The sequence below is a fragment of the Micromys minutus genome, assembly GCF_963924665.1.
Source record: "Micromys minutus genome assembly, chromosome: 2".
Classification (NCBI taxonomy): domain Eukaryota; kingdom Metazoa; phylum Chordata; class Mammalia; order Rodentia; family Muridae; genus Micromys; species Micromys minutus.
The window spans coordinates 94,829,438-94,850,599 of record NC_137971.1 but is presented as its reverse complement, the minus strand read 5'-3'; the positions used below and the strand labels follow the sequence as shown (position 1 = coordinate 94,850,599).

General features: G+C 38.8%; 1 protein-coding gene across 1 annotated transcript in view; it reads left to right on the top strand.

Moving 5' to 3' along the window:
- Positions 1–20,307, top strand: part of PGM2L1 (phosphoglucomutase 2 like 1) — a 45,098-nt gene extending 24,791 nt beyond the window's left edge. The window contains exons 4-14 of the mRNA XM_080912584.1: positions 167–251; positions 2,301–2,384; positions 5,346–5,539; positions 6,530–6,719; positions 7,024–7,121; positions 7,727–7,904; positions 9,503–9,596; positions 10,485–10,614; positions 10,961–11,150; positions 12,852–12,985; positions 13,994–20,307. Of these exons, the coding sequence (XP_080768710.1) occupies positions 167–251; positions 2,301–2,384; positions 5,346–5,539; positions 6,530–6,719; positions 7,024–7,121; positions 7,727–7,904; positions 9,503–9,596; positions 10,485–10,614; positions 10,961–11,150; positions 12,852–12,985; positions 13,994–14,096 (1,480 nt within the window). The 3' untranslated portion in view covers positions 14,097–20,307. The remainder of the gene's footprint in view (positions 1–166; positions 252–2,300; positions 2,385–5,345; positions 5,540–6,529; positions 6,720–7,023; positions 7,122–7,726; positions 7,905–9,502; positions 9,597–10,484; positions 10,615–10,960; positions 11,151–12,851; positions 12,986–13,993) is intronic.
- Positions 20,308–21,162: the final 855 nt, after the last annotated feature.

The window sequence follows — 21,162 nt, the reverse complement described above, 5'->3', positions numbered from 1 at the left end:
ATTGTGAGTTTGAAACAAACCTACCTAATAGTGAGTTCCAGCCAGCTTGGCTACTGCAGAAGACCTTGTTTCAAAACTCAGAATAATTCTGTTGTGAAACATTTATTATATGGAAGGTTAGTTTATTAAAATTATGGGAAGGACTAAGTGAAATCTCTCTGTTTAGGCTTGCTAAACTCACTGCTGCAGTGCTGCTTGCTAAAGATGTTCCTGTTTACCTTTTTTCAAGATACGTTCCTACACCTTTCGTAGTAAGTATGCAGTGATAGTTACTACTGAGCTGGCTGGCTGTCCTTTGGGCGGTTTCCTAAGACAATGGGATTTAAATATTTGCCATAGATGTGTCTAATCCAATGAAAATCTAACTAAAGGAGGAAGATAGTTTTGCTTTGAGCTTGGTCTGTATAATTTGGCCAGCTGATGGTCATGGTGAGATGTTTAATGATCTTATTTCAGAAATTGATTTATCAGGACAAACAAGACACATAGATTTGAGCACACTATTAGCAGGTTGAGGGGGGTTTTGCGTACACTTCTACCTGAGAGCTGAAAAACAGACAGTGAACAGTCACCAACAGACTTTTAAAAGACTGGTATGATTGGCCACTGACCTGATAGAGCATTTTTTAATACACACACACACACACACACACACACACACACACACACACACACACACACGTATATATATGTATATTGATTTGAACTAAAGAGCCACCAACCACATTTGCACTTAGTGCAGCTAATAAGTCATGTCCTAGTTATGGTGTTACAGTTGTATTGATGATGTACATGGTCTCAAATTTGAACACGTTGAGGAGACTGGTGCCACTTGACTAAAATGTGGTAGTGGAAATGTGAGTATATTGACAACATAAAGCAAAGACTGTGTGTCTTTAAAACAGAACAGCAATGAAAACAACAAACAGCGAAACTTGTGAGGTGGAACTAAGCCCTGCTTTGTGTAAGTTTAATGAATGTGTTGTCAAAAGAAAAGATGTTAAGATACCGAGCTTGTGCCCTAATAATATGTTAGTGCTAAAGCAGATTAAAATGAATGAAATCATTAAAGTACAAGCAAGACAGCAACAAAAGGCAAAACTGGGCTGAAGAGATGGCGACAGGTGCCAAGCCTGGCTACCTGAGTTCAGTCCCTGGAGCCCACGTGGTACAAGTAGAGAGCCAAGTTCTACAAGTCGTTCGCTATCCTTATGCCATGAATGTGCCCCTGAAATAACTAAACAAATGTAATTTATTTATTGATGAGACCGTGGAGTGCTAAAGATGTAAGACACAAACAAAAGGGGTGCAGGATGAATACAGTAGAAACCAAGATAATCACAGTATTTCTAACAGTGTAACTCAATAAATGTGCAAACTTGGATGAATAGCCAGTTTCCTAGAACAACACTTGATACATCAAAACTGGTAAGAAATAAGCCTAAAGAAGATCTCTAATTATTCACTGAGTTTAGCTGGTATTTTTAAAAGTGTTCTCAAATTTAAAATAACAAGTCCAGATGATTTTATATACAAGTTTTATCAAATATTTAAAGAATGAATAATGTCTATAGATTATTCTATTGTAGTTGATAAGGTATTTTTAGCAGTTCCCAGATTTACTCCCTTTTATCACCATGACTTCAAACCAAGGGTAGCCAGAGTATCTTGGGGGAAGGAACTCTGATCCGGTGTGGGTTTTAAAACTGTTCCTGGAATCAAGTTAAGGGAATAGACTACCGTGATCAGACCTGGAACATCTTCCCTCCCCCACCTTTTGTGGTCTGGAGAGTGGTCGGTGTGATGGTGGAAACAGGAAGGAAGTGTCCAGGGAAGAGAAATAATCAAGAAAAGGGTGAGCTGACACTTATGTGCCATGGAGGCTACAGATTATATGTAAAGATCTTCAAATTAGAAAACAAAAGACCTTTGAGTCTTCTATCTAATGACTGTGTAATGTCAGATAAAACCCATGTAATGTGTAATGGGTTAGATGTCCAGTCCAACAAAGTGTCTGTCATGTAGCATCTACAAAATATTATTATATAACAAAGAATAAGAAATTTTTATACCAGTAAGCAATAGGAGATTGAGAAGAAAGGCCATTCAAGGTGATAAATGAATGGTTGCTGAACTGTGTATGTTAGAGAAGGACCTTACCTATCAAACCTGGAGCAGGGAGATCTCAAATAATGATATCTAAGTGTCCTGCATTATTTACCACGTAGCATTCTTAGAAAATGTATGAATGTCTAGCAAGCAAAATGGGAGAATGCTGCTAGGATTTTTTTCTTTTTCAGCCATATGCAGTTCAGGAGCTCAAAGCAGTTGCGGGTGTGATGATTACCGCATCTCACAACCGCAAAGAAGACAACGGGTACAAGGTAAGCCTTAGACTTCCAACCCTTGCCTGTTTTATAACTTTTATTTGAATGATATATACTTGGTATTTTCTATGCCAGGCATTGGAAACATATAAAACCTTGGCTACTGGCTCTCGCAGAATGTGTACCTCTGGTGGCGTTTACTGGTTCCCAGGGTGTGTATATCACAGTGGTCTCATCATTGGGGTTTTTACTTCTTTTTTTCCTTGATTTCTCCATCCCATTCCAAATATATCCTCTCTATAATTGCAGAAATCAAGTCATGTGTTTAATCAGGAATTTGAAGACTGAATGGGAAGAGTTGGGGAAATCATACCTTGAGCTCACTCTCCCCTCTCTCAGTTCAGCCCAGGCTTCTCTTGCTACATCAGCCTCCTTGGACAAAACGTCAAGAGTAGAGTGCCAGAAGTGAAAGTAACTTTTGGGGTCCTCATGGAAGGCACACAGTACAGCACTGAGCTGAGTTCAGGCGTCTGGGAGATGCACCCATATCCTTACATTGCCTTTTTGTGTGGAAGGACTGCAGACACACCAAGTTCTATCTTAAATGGGTGAAAGGTTTAATACTGATTTAAGATTTGGGGCCTGCTGGGTAGTGGTAACACATGCCTTTAGTTTCAGCACTAGGGAGGCAAAGGCAGGCGGATCTCTGAGTTTGAGGCCAGACTATACAGAACAAGTTCCAGGATAGCCAAGCCAAGGCTACACAGAGAAACCCTGTTTCAAAAAGCAAAACAAAAAGATTTGTGGCCTGGCCCATTCCTAGAGGTAGGAAAGAAGCATAATTAACTCAGTTTGTGACATGTAAGTTTCAGACATGGCGAGTCAACCAGGTAAGCATATGTTCTGTGAGCAGCTGGATGTGGAGAATTGTAACTCAAGGAAGAAGTATGAGCTGAAGTCACAGAATTTAGGGTACCATACCTATTACAGCATACAGAACAGAGACTGAGGAAATTACCCTGTGGGTAAAGCGTTTGCACTGAAAGCAGGGGACCTGAGCTTGGTTCCCCCAACACCCATGTAATAGCTGGGTTCAGCAGTGTGCATCTGCAGCCCCAGTGCCGTGGGACAGAAGAACCTGGGGCTCGCTGGCCAGCCATTCCAGCTGAAACAAGGAGCTCTACTAGGCTCAGCATGATACCCCGTCTCAGAAACTAAGCTGGAGAGAGGATAGAGATACAGTTCAGGGTTAAGACACTGCTGCTCTCCCAGAAGATCCCAGTTCAACTCTCAGGAACTATGATGGCCCACAACCATCTGTAAATCTGAGGGAGGGGATACACAGGTTTCAACAAACTTCTCATGAAAGTAAGCACAAATATCCTAAAAATATGGAAATTTTGGTCAGCTTTTAATTACTGCTTCTATTTTACTAGAGGTTATGGATCTGTTTAAATTGTTTACTCAATCTTGATTTAACTTTGATAGGTTATATATCAAGAAATTCATCCTTTTTTTTTTTTAGGTTTTTCAGTTTAGTAGAATACAGATTTTTAAAATACGTCCTTATTCTCAGAATATCCTCAGTGTCTGTTGTAATTTTCTTTTCATCTTTAATTTGGATATTTTGCTCTCCATATTTTGGTTAATTTGGCTAAGAGTTTCTTGATCTTGTTGATTTTTTTTTTTCTTTTAAAGAACCAACTCTTCATTTCATTGATGCTTTGTATTGTTTTTGTCTTGTTTCTATTTATTGATTTCAGCCTCGTTTGATCATTTCTTCCCTTCTACTCTTTGGGTGTTACTTCTTCTTGCTCTAGAGCTTTTAGGTGTGTTGCTGAGTAGCTACTATGAGATCTCTCAGAGTTGTTTGCTTGTTTTAACATAGTCACTCAGAGGTATAAGCTTGCTTCTTAGAACTGTCTTCATTGTGTCCCGGAGGTTGGGTGTGTTGTGTTTTACTTTTATTTAATTCTAAGAGGTTTTTAATTTTCTTTTTGATTTTTGTCTTGACCTATTTTTAATTCAGTAATGAGTTAGTTTCTATGAGTTTGTATCCTTGCTGCTGATTCAGTTGTTGATAGAAGAATTTTAAGTCTCATAATTCGTCACGTTGCTGTGACAGCTTAGCACAAAGTATATGCACTCGAATGAATTGTGCTTTTTCCTCTGAGGGTGTAACAGCGGGGCTCTATGCCATTTCCATGACAGCATTAGCATAAGTGTTATCTAAGCAACGTTTCCTCCAGCTTTGAAACCCGAGAGTCTTAGAATTAACTTTTTCCACCCTTTTGGGGTTGTGTGTGATTGTTCCTGATGCCTTATTAATTAAGCTGCTTGATAAATTGGAAACTGGTTGAAATGTGTATATAGATATTTAACATTATCTTTTCTGATACATAGTTTAGTTTTGATATATACTTTATAATGGAAATGGTTTCTTCTGTTTCATATAACTGAATTTAATAGTGTAAATCTTTGTGGATACTTCATGGTTTTTTTTGCATGAATGTTTTGTCTGCGTGTATACAACACCCTCAGTGCAGCCCTGGGAGAGGGTGTCAGACCCTCTGAGACTGAGACTGGAGTTCCAGGTAGTTCCAGGTCCTCTGCAAAAACAGCCAGTGCTCTTAACTGCTGAACCATCTCTTCAGCCCATTTCATGTTTCTTTAAATATTATTTTTATATATTATCTTTAACCCATAATTATAAATCTAAGAGTGTAATTGACACTAGTGTGTGAAATTAAGGTGGTTATATGATGCCTTATGTTGACTTGTTACTACTTGTTATTATTCTAAGGTAGGAAATAATACATGATTCTCTTTTGACAAGACTCTCTCCGAAATCATGACCATTAATGTATTTTAGTGCTAGTAAATTAGTCTAATGTTCGCATATTTACTTGCTTAATTTGATATTCTTCAGAATACTAGAGATCACCTACCTCTGCTGTAGCTAAGAAAGAGCCTAACGGGCATTTTAACTAATTACGGATCTATTTATGTATCATGTAGGTTTATTGGGAAACTGGTGCTCAAATCACATCTCCACATGATAAAGAAATTCTTAAATGTATAGAAGAGTGTGTGGAACCCTGGAATGATTCTTGGAATGATAATTTAGTGGATACCAGCCCACTGAAGAAAGACCCTCTGCAGGACATTTGCAAGAAATACATGGAAGATCTGAAAAAGATCTGTTTTTACAGGTACTGTAGGATGACCTTAGAATATGATTAACACATATCCAGGCCTGTATAGAAAATGTCCTAAACGAGCTTGATGTCAGAATCAATCACTCCCTCTCTTTCCTTCCCTCTCTCTTTCTCCTTCTCTCCCTTCCTTCTTGCCTCCCCGCCCTCTTCTCCAATCTAACATACTAGGAGATACTTAGGTAATATTAAATTAACATTTAATATTAATATTAAAGACATAGAAGAACCAGCGCAAGGGCCATGTCACTAATCAAAGACTACAAAGTCTCAAAGTGAAGAATAACTGTAATTAATTGAAAAGAAAAAAGAAGATCAGTGGTTGTTAGTAAAAGTAGGAAAGCACATCATTGATTACTTTTGTGTATTTGTAGACGAAAAATCACTCATTTCAGGGCTTTCCATGAATTGTGAATCTTCATTTTTAAAATTGATTAATTCTCGTATTTTTTCTTTTACATGTGTAAATTCCATTTCAGAGTTAAAGAGTTGACTGGAAGAGGAAAAATTTTCAAAGAAAAAAAAGCTACTTTGTGTGTGTGTGTGTGTGTGTGTGTGTGTTCTAGAGATTGAAATACTAATACTAGCTAAATACATGCTAGACAGGCACTCTACCACTGATCTAGCTTCCCAAAATTCAGCTATTAAGATTTGAGAGACATAGCAACCAGGTGACATTTTTAGACATTTGGAGAAAATGTGAACACAGATATTAGACAACATTTAAAAAATATTGTTCAGTTTTTTTTAAATGTGATAATGAAGGTATTTAAGTACTAAAGTATTTTCTGTAAAATATGATTTTTGAAGAAGAAAAGCCAGGCTGACAGAACTGACATATTGAAATCAATTACCAAGTATCTATGGATGTTGGGTGTTCTCTTTATGGGTATTTTGAAAGCTGTTATGACATATTTGTTATTTTATAATTGTTTATTATAAGAAGTGGTTAAGTGGTAAGTAAGGTTGTGTGGTTTTCCTTTACAGGGACTTAAATTCAAAGACCACCTTGAAATTTGTGCATACCTCCTTCCATGGCGTTGGACATGACTACGTGCAGTTGGCTTTTCAAGTATTTGGTTTTAAGCCTCCAATTCCAGTCCCAGAACAGAAAGATCCAGACCCAGACTTTTCTACTGTTAAATGTCCAAACCCTGAAGAAGGAGAATCTGTGCTGGTATTGTTTTTAACTTTCAGTGATTCTTAGCTTATGAGCCACCAGACGAGATGTGTCTGAGTGACCCGTCAGAGATGACTTACATGCCTTTCTCGTGCTCTGCAGCAAGCTCCAGAGTGTGAAATTATAGCAGAGCAATTAGGAGTTTTCATTGAAATTCCTGTAGAGAATGGTTTTAGTTCAGTCTCTCTAGACTGCATGCTTTTTGAAATTCATATCACTGGAATAGTGTCCACATTTAGGAACAAGAACATTGGATATCGGTTCTTTAGTATAATCTCGCTTTTCTGGGTCACTGTTTTAGGAACTGTCCCTGAGACTGGCGGAGAAAGAAAATGCCCGGATAGTGCTAGCCACAGATCCTGATGCAGACCGTCTGGCAGTGGCAGAACTTCAGGAGAAGTAAGTAATGTGAGCTTCAGCCCTCCATGGGACATCTGCATCACCTCCTCCTCCCAAGAACTGAGGATTGTCAGAGAAGATGGCATGTCAAGATTCTAGAGCCAGAGCTAGTAAATGACTACAAGACATCTGTGTTTTCAGGACACAGGTCAGCTGCATATATGAACTCACAGCACTGGTGGAGACAGAGGCAGGAGGCTTGTGGAGCTCACTTTAGCCTAGCTAAATTGATGATCTCTAGGTTTAGTGAAAGCCCTGTCTCAAAAAAATAAGTCAGAGAACTGGAGAGATGGCTTAGTGATTTAAGTCTTTCTGAAGAATTACTGTGAAATGAAATTTAAACTATATTTAAAAATAAAGTGGAGAGTAATATAGGAAATTACTCAGGGTTCACTTCTGTCCTCCATACATATGACATACATGTGCGCGCACACAGATACACATGTATACTACACACAGAAAGATGGAATAAATGTTTTGTCAAAAGTTCCATGTAATATAGTTTGGGGTTTCCCATCTAAAGGAAGGTGATTTGAAGCTAAAATTCAGAAAGTTTTCATGAGAAGCTATGAAGGTCTTGACACTGAATTTTATTCTTTCTGCAGTGGTCATTGGAAAGTTTTCACAGGGAATGAGTTGGCAGCTCTGTTTGGGTGGTGGATGTTTGATTGCTGGAAGAAAAACAAACCAAATGCAGATGTGAAGAATGTTTACATGCTAGCCACCACTGTCTCCTCTAAGATTTTAAAGGCAATTGCACTTAAAGAAGGATTTCATTTTGAGGTAAGAAAGAAGCGGAATTCATTAGAAATCTGTGTGCTACTTTGCTAAATGTTTCTGTAAAGACATCTCTGGACCACACTGACTTTCATTGATCTCATTAATAACTCTGTTTTCTACCTCTGTTCATGCTTGCTTGATATTTTTGATAATTTAGACACCCTAGCCAAAATCATCTAATATGTGAATTTCTGACTAAGATGAAATGTTCTTTAGGACATTATACTAACACTTCTTGTTCCATGTAGTATTGTCTGGGAATGTTGTATAGAACCATGTTGTATGAATGTTGTATGAATTTGAATCCCCAGCATCCATGTAGAGTTGGATATAATATTGCATGCATGAAATTCTGGTCCTCCTATGATGAAATGGGGCTTGAGGGTAGGAGGATCCTTCTGAAGCTCATAGGCCAGCTATCTCAGTGAATGCAACAGCAAGCAATGGAGAAACCCTGTTTTAAATAAGGTTGAATGATGAGGACCAACTCCCAATGTTGTTCTTTAAAATCCACAAGTGGACTGTTGCACACATATGCCCTCATTCACATGAACATGCGTGTGTGTAATACACACCCATCATACATAACAAAAAACAAATAATGAATATTGTGCTTGATAAACACAAAACAAATTAGAAGATACTGAAGTTTTATTCAGGGCTAAGATTCTGAATTATATTAACATGTTCCTTGTGTATAGCAAAAAGATATATCCTGAGCATAAAAGAAACTTTATTCAAAAAAGCAATATTATAAATTTGCTTGTTTTTACTGATGGTGGTGTTGGGTTTTCTATTTATAGGGGTTTTTGTTGTTGTTTTGAGAGGAAGCAGAAAAGTGAACTAGGAAGGAGATCAGTGATGGTGAGCTCTAGGATTAGTGTACATGATGTGCCCGCTCTGTTGACTTCAAAGCAGGACATGTCTTGCAATTGGACAGTAACTCATCAGATGAAAAAACCCTCAAACCTAATTACAAAAAGGGCTTGGTGAAGGCTCTGTCTATGCCCCAGTGCTGTGGAATAGTACACGCAGTTCAAACATGTGGTGTGCTTATGTTATGTCACTAAAAACATAAAGGCCTTGATTACTGGAGAAGACTAAATCACATCCTTCATGAGTGCTCATATTAAGGTTATAATGCACTTAAAGGACAGCACTTACCTCAGGAAAGCAATATAATTAAACTCTGTCTCCATCCCTTATGTGCAGTCTTGGGAAGAGCAATCTCTGAGCTTCTGCAACAGCAGCAATGTTTGTAAGCATTACAAAGGATGTAAAGCACCCATTACAGTACTTAATAGGCAGTGTACATTGTACCACATGTATACACACACCTGTCATTGTGAGTCTCTATTTACCACTTATAAACATGTTGTATTTGACGTAAATCACCTGATGCTCTACTAACGGGTCATTCTTTGTGCCTGTGTGTGTGGTTATGGTAGCTTGAGACTATATATCTACCAATATATGAACCTTTATGGGCCAAGGACTGTGGCAGAAGCTCACTATGCAGGAGCTATGTGCATTTAGAAATAAGCTCTTTCATATGTGTTCATCACAGTCAGTTAAATGGAGTGGCTTCTTCTACATTTTAGGAAACATTACCAGGCTTTAAGTGGATTGGAAGTAGGATAAAAGACCTCCTAGAACATGGCAAAGAAGTCCTTTTTGCATTCGAAGAGTCTATTGGTATGTAGTAAATACTAATATCCTTTTTGATTTTTATTTTATTTTATTGGTTGAAAGCATTTAAAATACAGTAATTCTGTAGAGAGCAAACATTTTCCTTCTGGCTATAATTTTGTGTTGCAAAAATGCAGAGATGCATGCCTAGCAGTATATCTGCCTTCAAACGGACAGTAGCTCATCGATGAAAACCCCTCAAGTCTGATCGCAGAGAAGGGCTTGGTAAAGGCTTTGTGTAGCCACGGTGTTAAGGAGAGGTGTGCACAGTCTAATCGAGTGTTGTGTTTTTGTTGCCATTCTAAAAACTTTGATTACCCAAGAAGACTGAATCACATTTTCTATCAGAGAAAAACTTAAAGAGCCCTGAGTACATTGTTACTAGGCTCTGATGGAGTTGGGTGTTATTGTTGCCATCATTGTGTTTGTGGTTCACATCAGTGTTTTCTGTTTTTATTTTGAGAAAAGATCTTTTTTTTTAAGAGAGTGAGGAGGAGTCAAGACCCCCCCCCTTTTTAATTTTTAATGATTTATTTATTTTATGTATATAAGTACACCATAGCTGTCTCCAGACACACCAGAAGAGGGCACCAGATCCCATTTACAGATGGTTGTGAGACATTATGTGGGTGCTAAGAATTGAACTGAGGACCTCTGGAAGAGCAGCCAGTACTGTTAACTGAGCCATCTCTCCAGCCCCTTGAGAAAAGATCTTGGTTGTCACAGCCTAGAGTGGCCTTGGCCTCCCAGTTTAGCCCCGAGTGCTGAGATACGGTCATACGTTATCACACTGGCTCGATACTATGCTCTTCAGTTCCCTGGTCAGGGAAGAAGTGTGAAACTAGAAACTAGCAGAAATTTTCCCCTTTTCTAAAGACACCATCTAACCCTCAGGCTTTCTGTGCGGAACCTCCGTGCTGGACAAAGATGGAGTGAGTGCAGCTGTTGTTGTTGCTGAAATGGCCTCTTTCCTGGATACCAGGAAGGTAACACTGATGGAGCAACTGACAAAAGTTTACGAAATGTAAGTTCTCACATGAGTCTCACATGACAGACCTGCCTTGCTTGCTTTTCTGGTTGGTTGGTTGGTTGGTTCCTTCCTTCTAGACAGGGTTTCTCTGTGATGCCCTGGGTAACCTAAAACTCACTCTGTAAACCAGGCTGGTCTTGAACTCATGGAGATCTGCCTGCATCTACCTCCCAAGTGCTGGAGTTAAAAAAGCATGTGCCACCACTTCCTGTCTATATTTCTTTACTGTTAATATTATCAGTATCACTTTCTATAAAATATTATCTTGGCTTATCTTTAATATGCTCATATCCCAAAAGTTACCTAGTCTAACTTTAGCTTTAATTAAATCTTTGTGCAGATACGGTTATCACATGTCAAAAACTTCATATTTCTTGTGTTACGATCCACCCACCATCAAAACTATCTTTGAAAGAATTCGAAATTTTGAGTCTCCAAAGGAATATCCAAAGTCTTGTGGGGCATTTGCTATTTTGCATGTACGGGACATAACCACTGGGTATGATAGCAGCCAGCCAAATAAGAAATCAGTAAGTACCTTTTCTTTTTTCAAACAACGAAGACAATTTAATGACTCGAGTCACCAAAAAAATAAAATCTCAAGCTGCAATAAGTTTTGTATAAGATCCAAACAAGTGTGCTCATGTTTTCTGGTTTACGGTGGTCACAGTTTAAAAGCAGCCACATGGAAGAGGTCCTACAAATGTAGTCCTGGGCAAAACCTTCGAAGCCAGTAGTTTCAGCCTTCCTGATGATGCACCCCTTTAATACAGCCTCATGTTGTGGTGACCCACAATCATAAAATTATTTTGTCTCTACTTTGTAACTGTAATTTTGCTGCCGTTATGAATCACAGTGTTAAGTATCCGATACGTGAACTTCAAATGGTTCGAAACCCACAGATCGAGAGCCGTTGTTCCAAGCACTGTCCAGGTGTACCACCTTCCCAGCATTCTGCGTGTTCAGCTAGAAGTTGAAGCCCCTGGAAAACACCTCTTTAAAAAACAAACAAATCCAACAACAACAGTAAAAATCTTCTTTTAAACAGTATGTCATGACTCATGCTATAGTCAGTGACCTCTAGTTTCTTGGAGGCAGGACCATTGTTTTGTGCCAGAGTAGTTTCAAGTGCACTAAGTGGTCTCTTTGATGGATGCCCATCTGTGCTGCTGGTGCAAAGGGAAGTGTGCTTGAAGAAGAGGAAGTGAGAGAAGGAATGTGCAGTGGGGATGAATGGTGTGGGAACACGACGTCTAAAAGCTGACTTCAGAGCCCTACAGCTTTCTAATTTGCACATGTTTCCAACCCGACTCTCCACACCTCTAGGCTAATGGAGGAACTGATGATTTCCTAAACACATATGCTTTAAGGTTTTTCTGTATTTTGGGCCAACTTGTTTGCCTCCATTTACCTTTTTTCCTTTCTGCTATAGGCTCACACCTCACCATCACTTAAGGTTTGATTAAGCCAAGAGCTGATGGTGACCGGACACTTAGCTAGAATGCTTGAGGCTTAAGACCTAAGGCCGATGTTACATCCTCCCTAGGAATTCCAGGTCCCATATCAGTTTTTACATAATCAGTTGTTACATACCTTCTTTGGGCTGTGTGACAGTGGCTTTGTTGGCATCTACTTATGTCACTGCTGCATTGCATGTGGCAGATCCATTTCCTCCATGCCTCTCAAAGCTCCTCCCTCTGCGGTAGATGCTCAGTAGATACTTATGTGATAAGTTCTTGCATTCATTGTATTGTCATTATGATGATAACTGTTCGCTTCTGTAATGTCCACATGTTGTTTCAGTATTTTAATAATGTATTTAATCCACATTTGCATCTTACCCATTTTGTATATTTTTTGTATTCTTTGAAAATTCCATACAAGTATACATTGTATTTTGATCTTATCCACCCCCCACTACCTCCTTCCAACTCCCTCTGGGATCCACCAACCCATCTCCCTCAGGACTTTTTGGCCTCCTTTTTAATCTTAAATTTCAAACATGCAGTATGCTTATTATATAACAGATTTCCAGAACTTTTAACTTTGATAAATTGAAATTCTGTCTGATTAAACAACTTTACACACCCATCTTCCAACTCTCTGGCAACCACCAGTCTACTTTGTTTGTTTCTGTGACTTAGACACCTTAGATACTTCATGTAAGTGTGATGTATTTTATAGTTCTTGAAAATGAAGATGTAGGTGTAAACTGTTGGCGTTTTGCATAGGTACTGCCTGTGAGCAAAAACAGCCAGATGATTACATTTACGTTTCAAAATGGCTGTGTTGCTACTCTTCGAACAAGTGGGACAGAACCAAAGATAAAGTATTATGCAGAGATGTGTGCATCACCTGGCCAGAGGTGAGAATTTTTTTTACGTATATGTATAGAAGTTTTATTGAGATAAAACTTATATACCATGCAGTGGTTTTTAATATATGTAGAACTATGTGACCATCACTACGATCAACTTTAGAACATTTTTATAACTCCAAAAAGAGTTCCTTTAGGAATCCTTTACAACCCTAAACAGTCACTGATCCACTATCCTCTCCTATAGATCTGCTTATGCTGGTTTTTCTTTGTGTTTTCAATGCTTAAAAAGAAGGGAGGGAGGACTTATTTGGAGTGATGCTTTTTGGGATTTTGGTTCAGTGTCTGGACCCAAGACAAGGATGAGCATAATGTCACATGTGGAGGAAGAAGGGCTCAGGCAAAACTTTCAAAAGCATAGCCCTAGGGACCTATTTTCTTCACGTACGTTCTACCCTAGATAGCACCAATATCTGAAGACACAGCATGTATAACACCTGAGTCTGCAAGGTATATTTCAGATTCGACCCATAACAGGACATTTTATATATAAATGAAATAATTATATGGTCCCTAGTGGCTAAAATCATCCTTGGTCCCCAAATATTCCACAGTATAGACTTATATCATGTTTTTAAATCCTCTTAGTGGACATTCAGACTATTACTTTTTAAACCTATCAAGAATAGTACAATTATGAGCAGTTGTGATTGAGTTTGCATGGCAGTTTTCTTGCAGATAATACCTGCTACTGGCATTCTGAGCTATTAAATTGACTAGTCTGGGAGAATTCATTGGCTGTAAGGAACTTATACTTTATCATGGGCCAGAAGACATGCCAGTAGTGCAGTTCAATTTAAGCTCATGATTGTTGCTTTGTGTATGAATTTTTAAAGAGTCTTCTTTTGTTTTATTTCAATTGGGTGGATTTCTATTTTGTTTGCCAATTATTCAGTTGTCCTCTCAGATGTGTGCCTTCCTTACAAGTGGAAATAATTTTTTTAAATGTTAAGGCTACAAAGATGAGAACCTTGGATTTCTGTCTTTTCTCCTCAGTGACACTACCTTACTGGAAGAAGAACTAAAGAAACTCATTGATGCTCTGATAGAGAATTTTCTTGAGCCCAGTAAGAATGGACTGATCTGGCGTTCTGTGTAGGGCACATCAGTACTTTATGCCTTTGCACTGACATGTGGAATGAAACCTCCAAGAACTCCACTCAGTGAACCTTGTGTTAGAATTCTCTCATCTGCCAAGTTTTCTTTCCCCTTTCCTTCCCCGTGTTCAGGTGGCTCAATAGATTATATACATTTGAAATGAAAATGTTTGGATATGAGTCAGATATTTTCAAAATCTTAAACGACAGTTATTGCAATGAAAGTGTTCCAGTGGCACGCTGTTCCTCCTGCATCACAAATAATACAAAAGTGAGTTTTCTTGTTGAACTGTGGTTAAGCCTAGTTATATATCTTGTCATTGTGCACAGCATGGTTGAAAAGAAGTCAAACATTATATAACTATAGGGTTAGTTAAAAGAAATAATTTCTTAATGGTGTGCGTGTGGCTGTCCTGCCCAGGGTGGGAAAGTTCTTATGTTGTAGATACTGTTTTTCAATTTAGAAACCCAGCTTGGTGGAGGCTGAGGCAGGAGGATCATTAGTTAATTTATGGCCAGTCTGGGCTGCACAGTAATGATCTGTCTCCAAAAAGGAAAGAAAAGAAAAAAGGTTCATAGGTTGTTTAGGTCTTCTGATTTAGGACAGATGTTACAGTCTGTGGTTTTGCGCCTGTGTTTCAGGTGCCCCTGGTGTGGTGTATATTTACTGTACATATTTAAGACTTATGTTTACTGGACATAAAACAGTAGTGGCCGCACTCCTGGTGGCTTTATTCTTGACAGATTCCTCAGCGCATTCTCAGGGCCTAGAGTGAACCGAAACGATGTTGAGTATAATTCCATCAGTCCATTTTCAGATAGTTAAGGAAAATCTACCAAACTATATAGGCACTTCCTCTATAGGAAACAGTTTTGTTGACTCTAGAGATGGTTGTAGAAAAAGGTCTTAATAAAATGTGGCTTAATGTGACTATAGAATCTTCATGCTAGGATTTAGTTACCATAACCTATGAGTGAAAAACTGCCCCGTGAAAGGAGGACGGCATTTATTTGGAATTACATGTTTACAGCCAGATTTATTTCATCTGACAAGGTAAGGCTAATTTAATAAGAAATGAAACATCAAATTATAAGTGTTTTCTACAGCCATGCCTCCTCGATTCAATACCCAATCTCCTTTTATCTCAGAAGCCAAACAAGGTTAAGCATGGTGCTTGGTGGGAAATTGTAGGTGTTATGAAACACTGGAACGGGTGTTTAAAACTAAGGTCAGTTTACTTTAGCATGTGGCTGGCTGGCTTTGGAGTTTCTGGTCTTATAAATACTCCTCATCTTTCCCAATGCAAAACAGTTTTCGGGAAAGCCGTTTGTGGTTGACTCTTTAGCCTTCTGAAAGGCCTAATGGGAAAGTGTTGTCTAAGCTTTCCAAATTGTGTGTTTCCCTCCCTGGCTTACAGAATACACCCATTATAGCCACGATAACAGTAACCAGGCCTTTGGGTGTAATCATTAAGAAAAGTTGCCTATAGGAGACAGCACTGATGTTAGATGATTTGTTTCCTAAAAATAGATGATAAAAAGGCTAAACCGATTAGAATGTTAACTGAGCCATGGTTTGGTTTGTTGCAGCTTGAGGGTGACTTTGATGGAGTGTGTGTAATCCGAACATAGTTTTTACATTATGTTGCCACTATTGCTCTGTGTCCCTTCCTCACTGTCATAGAGCTGGGTCCTGTGTGACTGTAGGTGATAGCTAGTTAACGCCCAGTGCCATTTTTCTGTACGAGTTTATTTTTAAGGCTTTGTGCTAAAGAAGTAGTGTGTGGAATGTTTTTGTTTTATTTTTAAAATCCTTTAAACATTTATTGGCTTTTAGGAGTGTAAATTGTAATTTAGGAAATAGCATGTATTCTACAAAGTGTTGTAATCAAAGCTATATGTACATGGAAAAACATGTGTATTCCGTTTTAGTGTCTGTGTCCCAGTGGCCCAAGGACAAAATGATACTTAAGTAATGTGACAGCCTATTTAAAACAAAAAACCCACATCATGATTGCCCTTCACTTATGAAGAGAGCATTTTTGTTTATGCTTTAGCATATATAAGAAATAAGTCATCTTAAAGTGAAGTTGCTGACATCTGAGCTCTTATCTAAAAAACTAAATTACAACTATGTATAAAGGTTCCCAGAGTGCAGAAGTTGAGGAGACTGTTTGATTTTGTCTACATTCTTGAATCTGTCTGAGCATGTTTAACGTGAACTTGACACAGTGGATACGTAGGTGCAAACAGGAGGAGTGCCAGCCCGTGTGCCTCAGCCTTGGGCTAAACCACATTGTTTATCTCTTCCCTTTTTTCAGCAGTAGTACAGGAATATATTCTCTTCAAGCAAATAAATCAAAACAAGTATTTTCTGGATTTCTGAGGAAAAGAATTAGGCTGGAACATAGGCCAGTAGTAAAGCACTTCTCTAACATGCAGATAAGCAAAGCTTACATTTGATCCCTGGCAATACAAAAAAAAAAAAAAAGAAAAAGGTTATAATTTATTGAGTAAAGTGAAATCATAAAATGGCAATAACCAACAAGAGACAAACAATCAAACAATATATATGTATGTATGTATGTATGTGTATATATATATATGTATATGTATACACACACACACACACATGCATGTCAGTAATGATGACATAAGAAATGCTTAAGTACAAACCATGCACTGTAACGGCAGGGTAAACTATGTGAGACTGTTCACTTGTGCTTGCTTGGATGCACAAACTGCAAGCCTGTATTGTTTTCCTTCAGTAGTGATCACTGAAAAGAAGCCCAGTTCTAGGTGTGAGCTTCAGTTGAACTGTGGGTTCCATTCCTATTAGGATGTTATTTTTAGAATCATGTGAGAACAATAGAAGATGAAGAACAAAATTAAAAGAAATAAAACCGAAATTAAAAAGTGTAACCTCTAAGAAAAAGTTCAGAGAATTCAGGTTGTTGGACTCTGAAACAAAGAGCTATCGAGTTTGTTTACCAAATCAGAAGTTATTCATTGGAATTTTTACTAAAGGTATCAAAGTAAGAATCACACTAAGGGCACCCTTATTATCTCTAGTGAAGACATCACAGTGCATAAGGTACAAAAACAAGACCTGTTCTAAAAACACGAAAAAAGGCATAGAAGGGAGCTCAGATGGGTAGAAGAGGATTAAGAGAAGGATAATGGGGTTACTATGATCATAATACATTCTACATAATACATTATACATGTATATAATAGTCAAAAATAAATGAAGAGACAACATGAAATGTTTAAGAGGTTAGAATTCTTGGGCATAAGTGATCATAAAACCTTATTTCTAATGGAATAATATTTGAAATATTAAAGGATATACCAAATGGCAGTTAAAGATTCCTTCAAACACAATTTTAAGGATTGGGTTGGAACAAGACTTCTGTATAGAGCGCTATCAGTAACTTTTGCATTTCACTCCATATTTAGAGTTGGGCTCACCAATAACGTGTATACATTTTGAATGGGAGGTGCATGGGTGCAGTGATGGGAGTTCTCTGTAATTTGCAAGCTGTGTGAGACTCGAACACACTTGTGTTCATCTGGGAGAATGGGCAGCTTTATAAGATATATAAGATTTACTGCAAATCTAAAGTATTGGATACTTTGTGATGTCTGGTGTCTGCATGTAGCAGACAGACCCTCACTCCCCCATTTCTTCATCAAGACGCTCCTGGAATCGACGAAGCAGAGACATAAGTGGGAGCCCCCTGGAGGAGTCCAGCAGTACTGCTTCCACTGCTGCTTTCAGACTTTCCACTGATATCTGTCAAACTTGAAAACTCCGCACCTTTCTTGCTCTACCTCCCTCGTCCCTAGGCATCCCACCTTCTGTTACTGTGAAATGCTGCTACCCTGTTACCTCACTGATAAGAGTCTTAACTGTTCACTCGGATGGCTTTAAACTTAGTGGTGAATTGTTCATAGCCTGTTGTTTTCATTGTTGTCGAGGGAATATTTGAGATGTACTGTATAAAGTGACCTCACTATCTTTCAAAGCCCATTTCTGGTTGCCGGACACCACTAGATGGTGTCACTGTGGGCTTTTTCAGTGAATTTGTTTTCTGAATTTGTTCTAGAAACTGATGAGGAAACAGGTATACCAACCAAACAGTAAGTTAGTTGATCAAGGATTTTATTGGGGATTCTCTGTGCTTTGGGCAGTAAGAGTACAAAAATTTGAGAAAATACTTTTCTATGTTGCCTCTCAAAGCATTTTACCATAAGCTAAAAGAAGTTGAATAGATTTGGTTGTGGTAACTCATATGTATAATCTCAGCCCTGGAGAAGCTAAGGCAGGAGAATTGCTGTGAGTTAAAGGTCAGTTTAGGCTACATGGAGAGATCTAGACCCCCCCCCCCCAAAACAAAACAAAAATAAATTTTAAAGAATCTTAAAATAGAAAAGAATGGTGCATTGTCTGCCTCATCACAAAGTATTGGTTTAATACCAGTCAAAACCAAAATCGGTGTTAATTATTATCTTTAACTATTCAAGAAAAGAGGAGAGCCTCTGCGTTTAATTAAGAGGCCAAGACAAGGACAAAATGATCAAAGTTTGCTTTCTAAATTTTCCATTCACAGAAGAACATGGAAAGACTGGGAATGGGGCCTTGAGAGCAAAACCCAAAGAAGCCACACACGTGAGAGTCCATGAGAGCCTCTAAGTCACAAGTGGATTCTCAATACAGCGAACTATAAAAATGGACTCCATTAAAGAAGCAGAGAGGGTTGGGGAGGCAGCTCAGTGGTAGAGTGCTTGCCTGACATACCAAAGGTCCTAGGTACAGTATCCCCAGTACCACTAGAAAACAAAAACTTTAGAGGGAAAATATCAGAAAGGAACGCAAGTTTATCATGTAACTCCTCAACTCCCAGCCCCAGACCTCCCACCCCCTGCAACTGCTGCTTTTTCCTGGAAGAACGCACAATGACCTTATAGTAAGTACACATTCTAGGATATTCTCTGCCTTTCTAACCTATTCTTCCAAAGTATTAATGCCAGATTAATTGGCCTGCAATATGTTACCCTTGAACCTTATAATATTATCTGATCTGTAAGCCAATTTATTTTGTTTAATTCACTGGCACTCCTTATCCCACCTGTCAGCTGCCTGAGAGCAAAGATCATGGTTTATTGTTTTTAATACCTACTTTGCTTAATTCAGTATCTCCTGTTATGTAGTATTTAACTGGAGATAATAGTAGTAAAGGAAAAAGCTTATAAGATAAAACTACTTTTCCAATTCAGTTTTTAAAATAGTATTACTGAGATATCCAGTAAGCAGTGTTTACTAAACATGCATACCCTTAATTGCCTTAGCGATGCTGTTGCGGGGATAAACACCATGACCAAAAGCAACTTGGGAAGAAAGGGGTTTATTTCCTCTTAGAGCTTATAGTCCAGCACTGGGGGAAGCGAGGGCAGGAACTCAGGGCAAGAACCTGGAGGCTGGAGCTGAAACAGAGGCTATGGAGGGGTGCTTCTTCATAGCTTGCTTGCTCTTTGATAACACCCATGTCCACCAGCCGAGGGGTGGCACTACACACAGTGAACTGGGCCCTCTCACATCAATCACAAGAAAATGCCCCACAAGCCAATCTGATCGAGGCATTTTCCCAACTGAGGTTTCCTCATCTAAAAGGACTGGCTTTTGTGTCAAGTTGACATAAACCTCTACAGCACAGTCAGTTTCTTTGAAGAGTACAATATATATATATATCACAAAACAAGGTTTTGGCCAGGAAGGCTAAGAATGTATCTCATATAGGTTTAATGTAGCTTATATAGATCTGGAAGACATTTTGAACCTAATACTCTCACCTTTCAAGTGAGTCACATTGGATTTAATAATGCTTAATGCATTTTGTCCAATATCAGGATTCATCATGTGTGTTATTGGAGTCACTCAGGCACAAATGGGGGAGGGGTCTGTATCTTTATATGATGAGACTATGTTATAGACGACTATAAGCTCTTGGTGTACTTTATTGACTATGGCAGATAAAACACAGAATGAAGAATGTAATACTTTTCTAATAGTAGCTCAGAATTGTGCCCTTGCTTCTGTCAGTATCTCATCTTTCCCTGTAAGAAAAAGAACAGGGTATATTGTTTAGCCTGTGAGAATTTGCACTTTATGTATTTGTGTGCGGATTTCTGTGGTTTTAACCACTTGAAATGTTCTCAGTAATAAACCGGTCTCTTCATAGGCATGAGTGTCTATGCAGTTTTTATTGTCTCAGATACTTTATAGTTCTTGATGTTTTTCTGTCCAAACTGGGGTTATTAAAATGTGGTACAACTTACCCTAGAGTTTGCTTGCAAGTTAAATTCATATTTTTGCCTCAGCATTATGTGAATTATTTCTTGATTGGCTCATCTAGAAGTCCCAAGGGTTAAGAACTCAAAGTAATACCCTGAGGCTACAAGGGAAACTGGGGTTCAGGAAGACGGACTCCCCAGTGGTGCGGAGGAGGTGAGAGCAAATGAAGTCTGGCTGGATGGAGAAGACTTTCCAGTTGTCCACTCTTCCCACATGAGTGCCTCCCTCTGGTGGACACAAACTTTAGAATGTTATTGGGTGTAGGATCCCAAATCCAGTCCAACAGCCCTCTCCACAGACAGGGAAGCCTTTGGGCGGTTCAGGGACCCTCTCTACACAGTGGTAGAGCCAAGGCATCTCCTTACTCTACTGCTTCCTTCCTGTTGTGGTTTGAATATGAAATATGCCCCCACATATGTTGTGCGCTTAAACACTTGGTCCTTAGCTAAGGCTCAGTTTGAGGAATTGCTGAAAGAAAAGGTCACTAAGGGCAGACCACTTCAGTCTGTATCCTGACTGCCAATGACCATCCTGCCGCCATGGCTTTGCCGCCATGGCTTCCCCACCATAATGCAGTATATCCCCTTGAACTACAAGCCAGCATAAAACCTTCCTTAAATTGCTTTTGTGGGACACTTTATTACAACAGAAAAGGTAATGCACTCCACCAAGTACCTGAGAATGGCTACTCAAAATGTGCTCAGTGGGCCTCA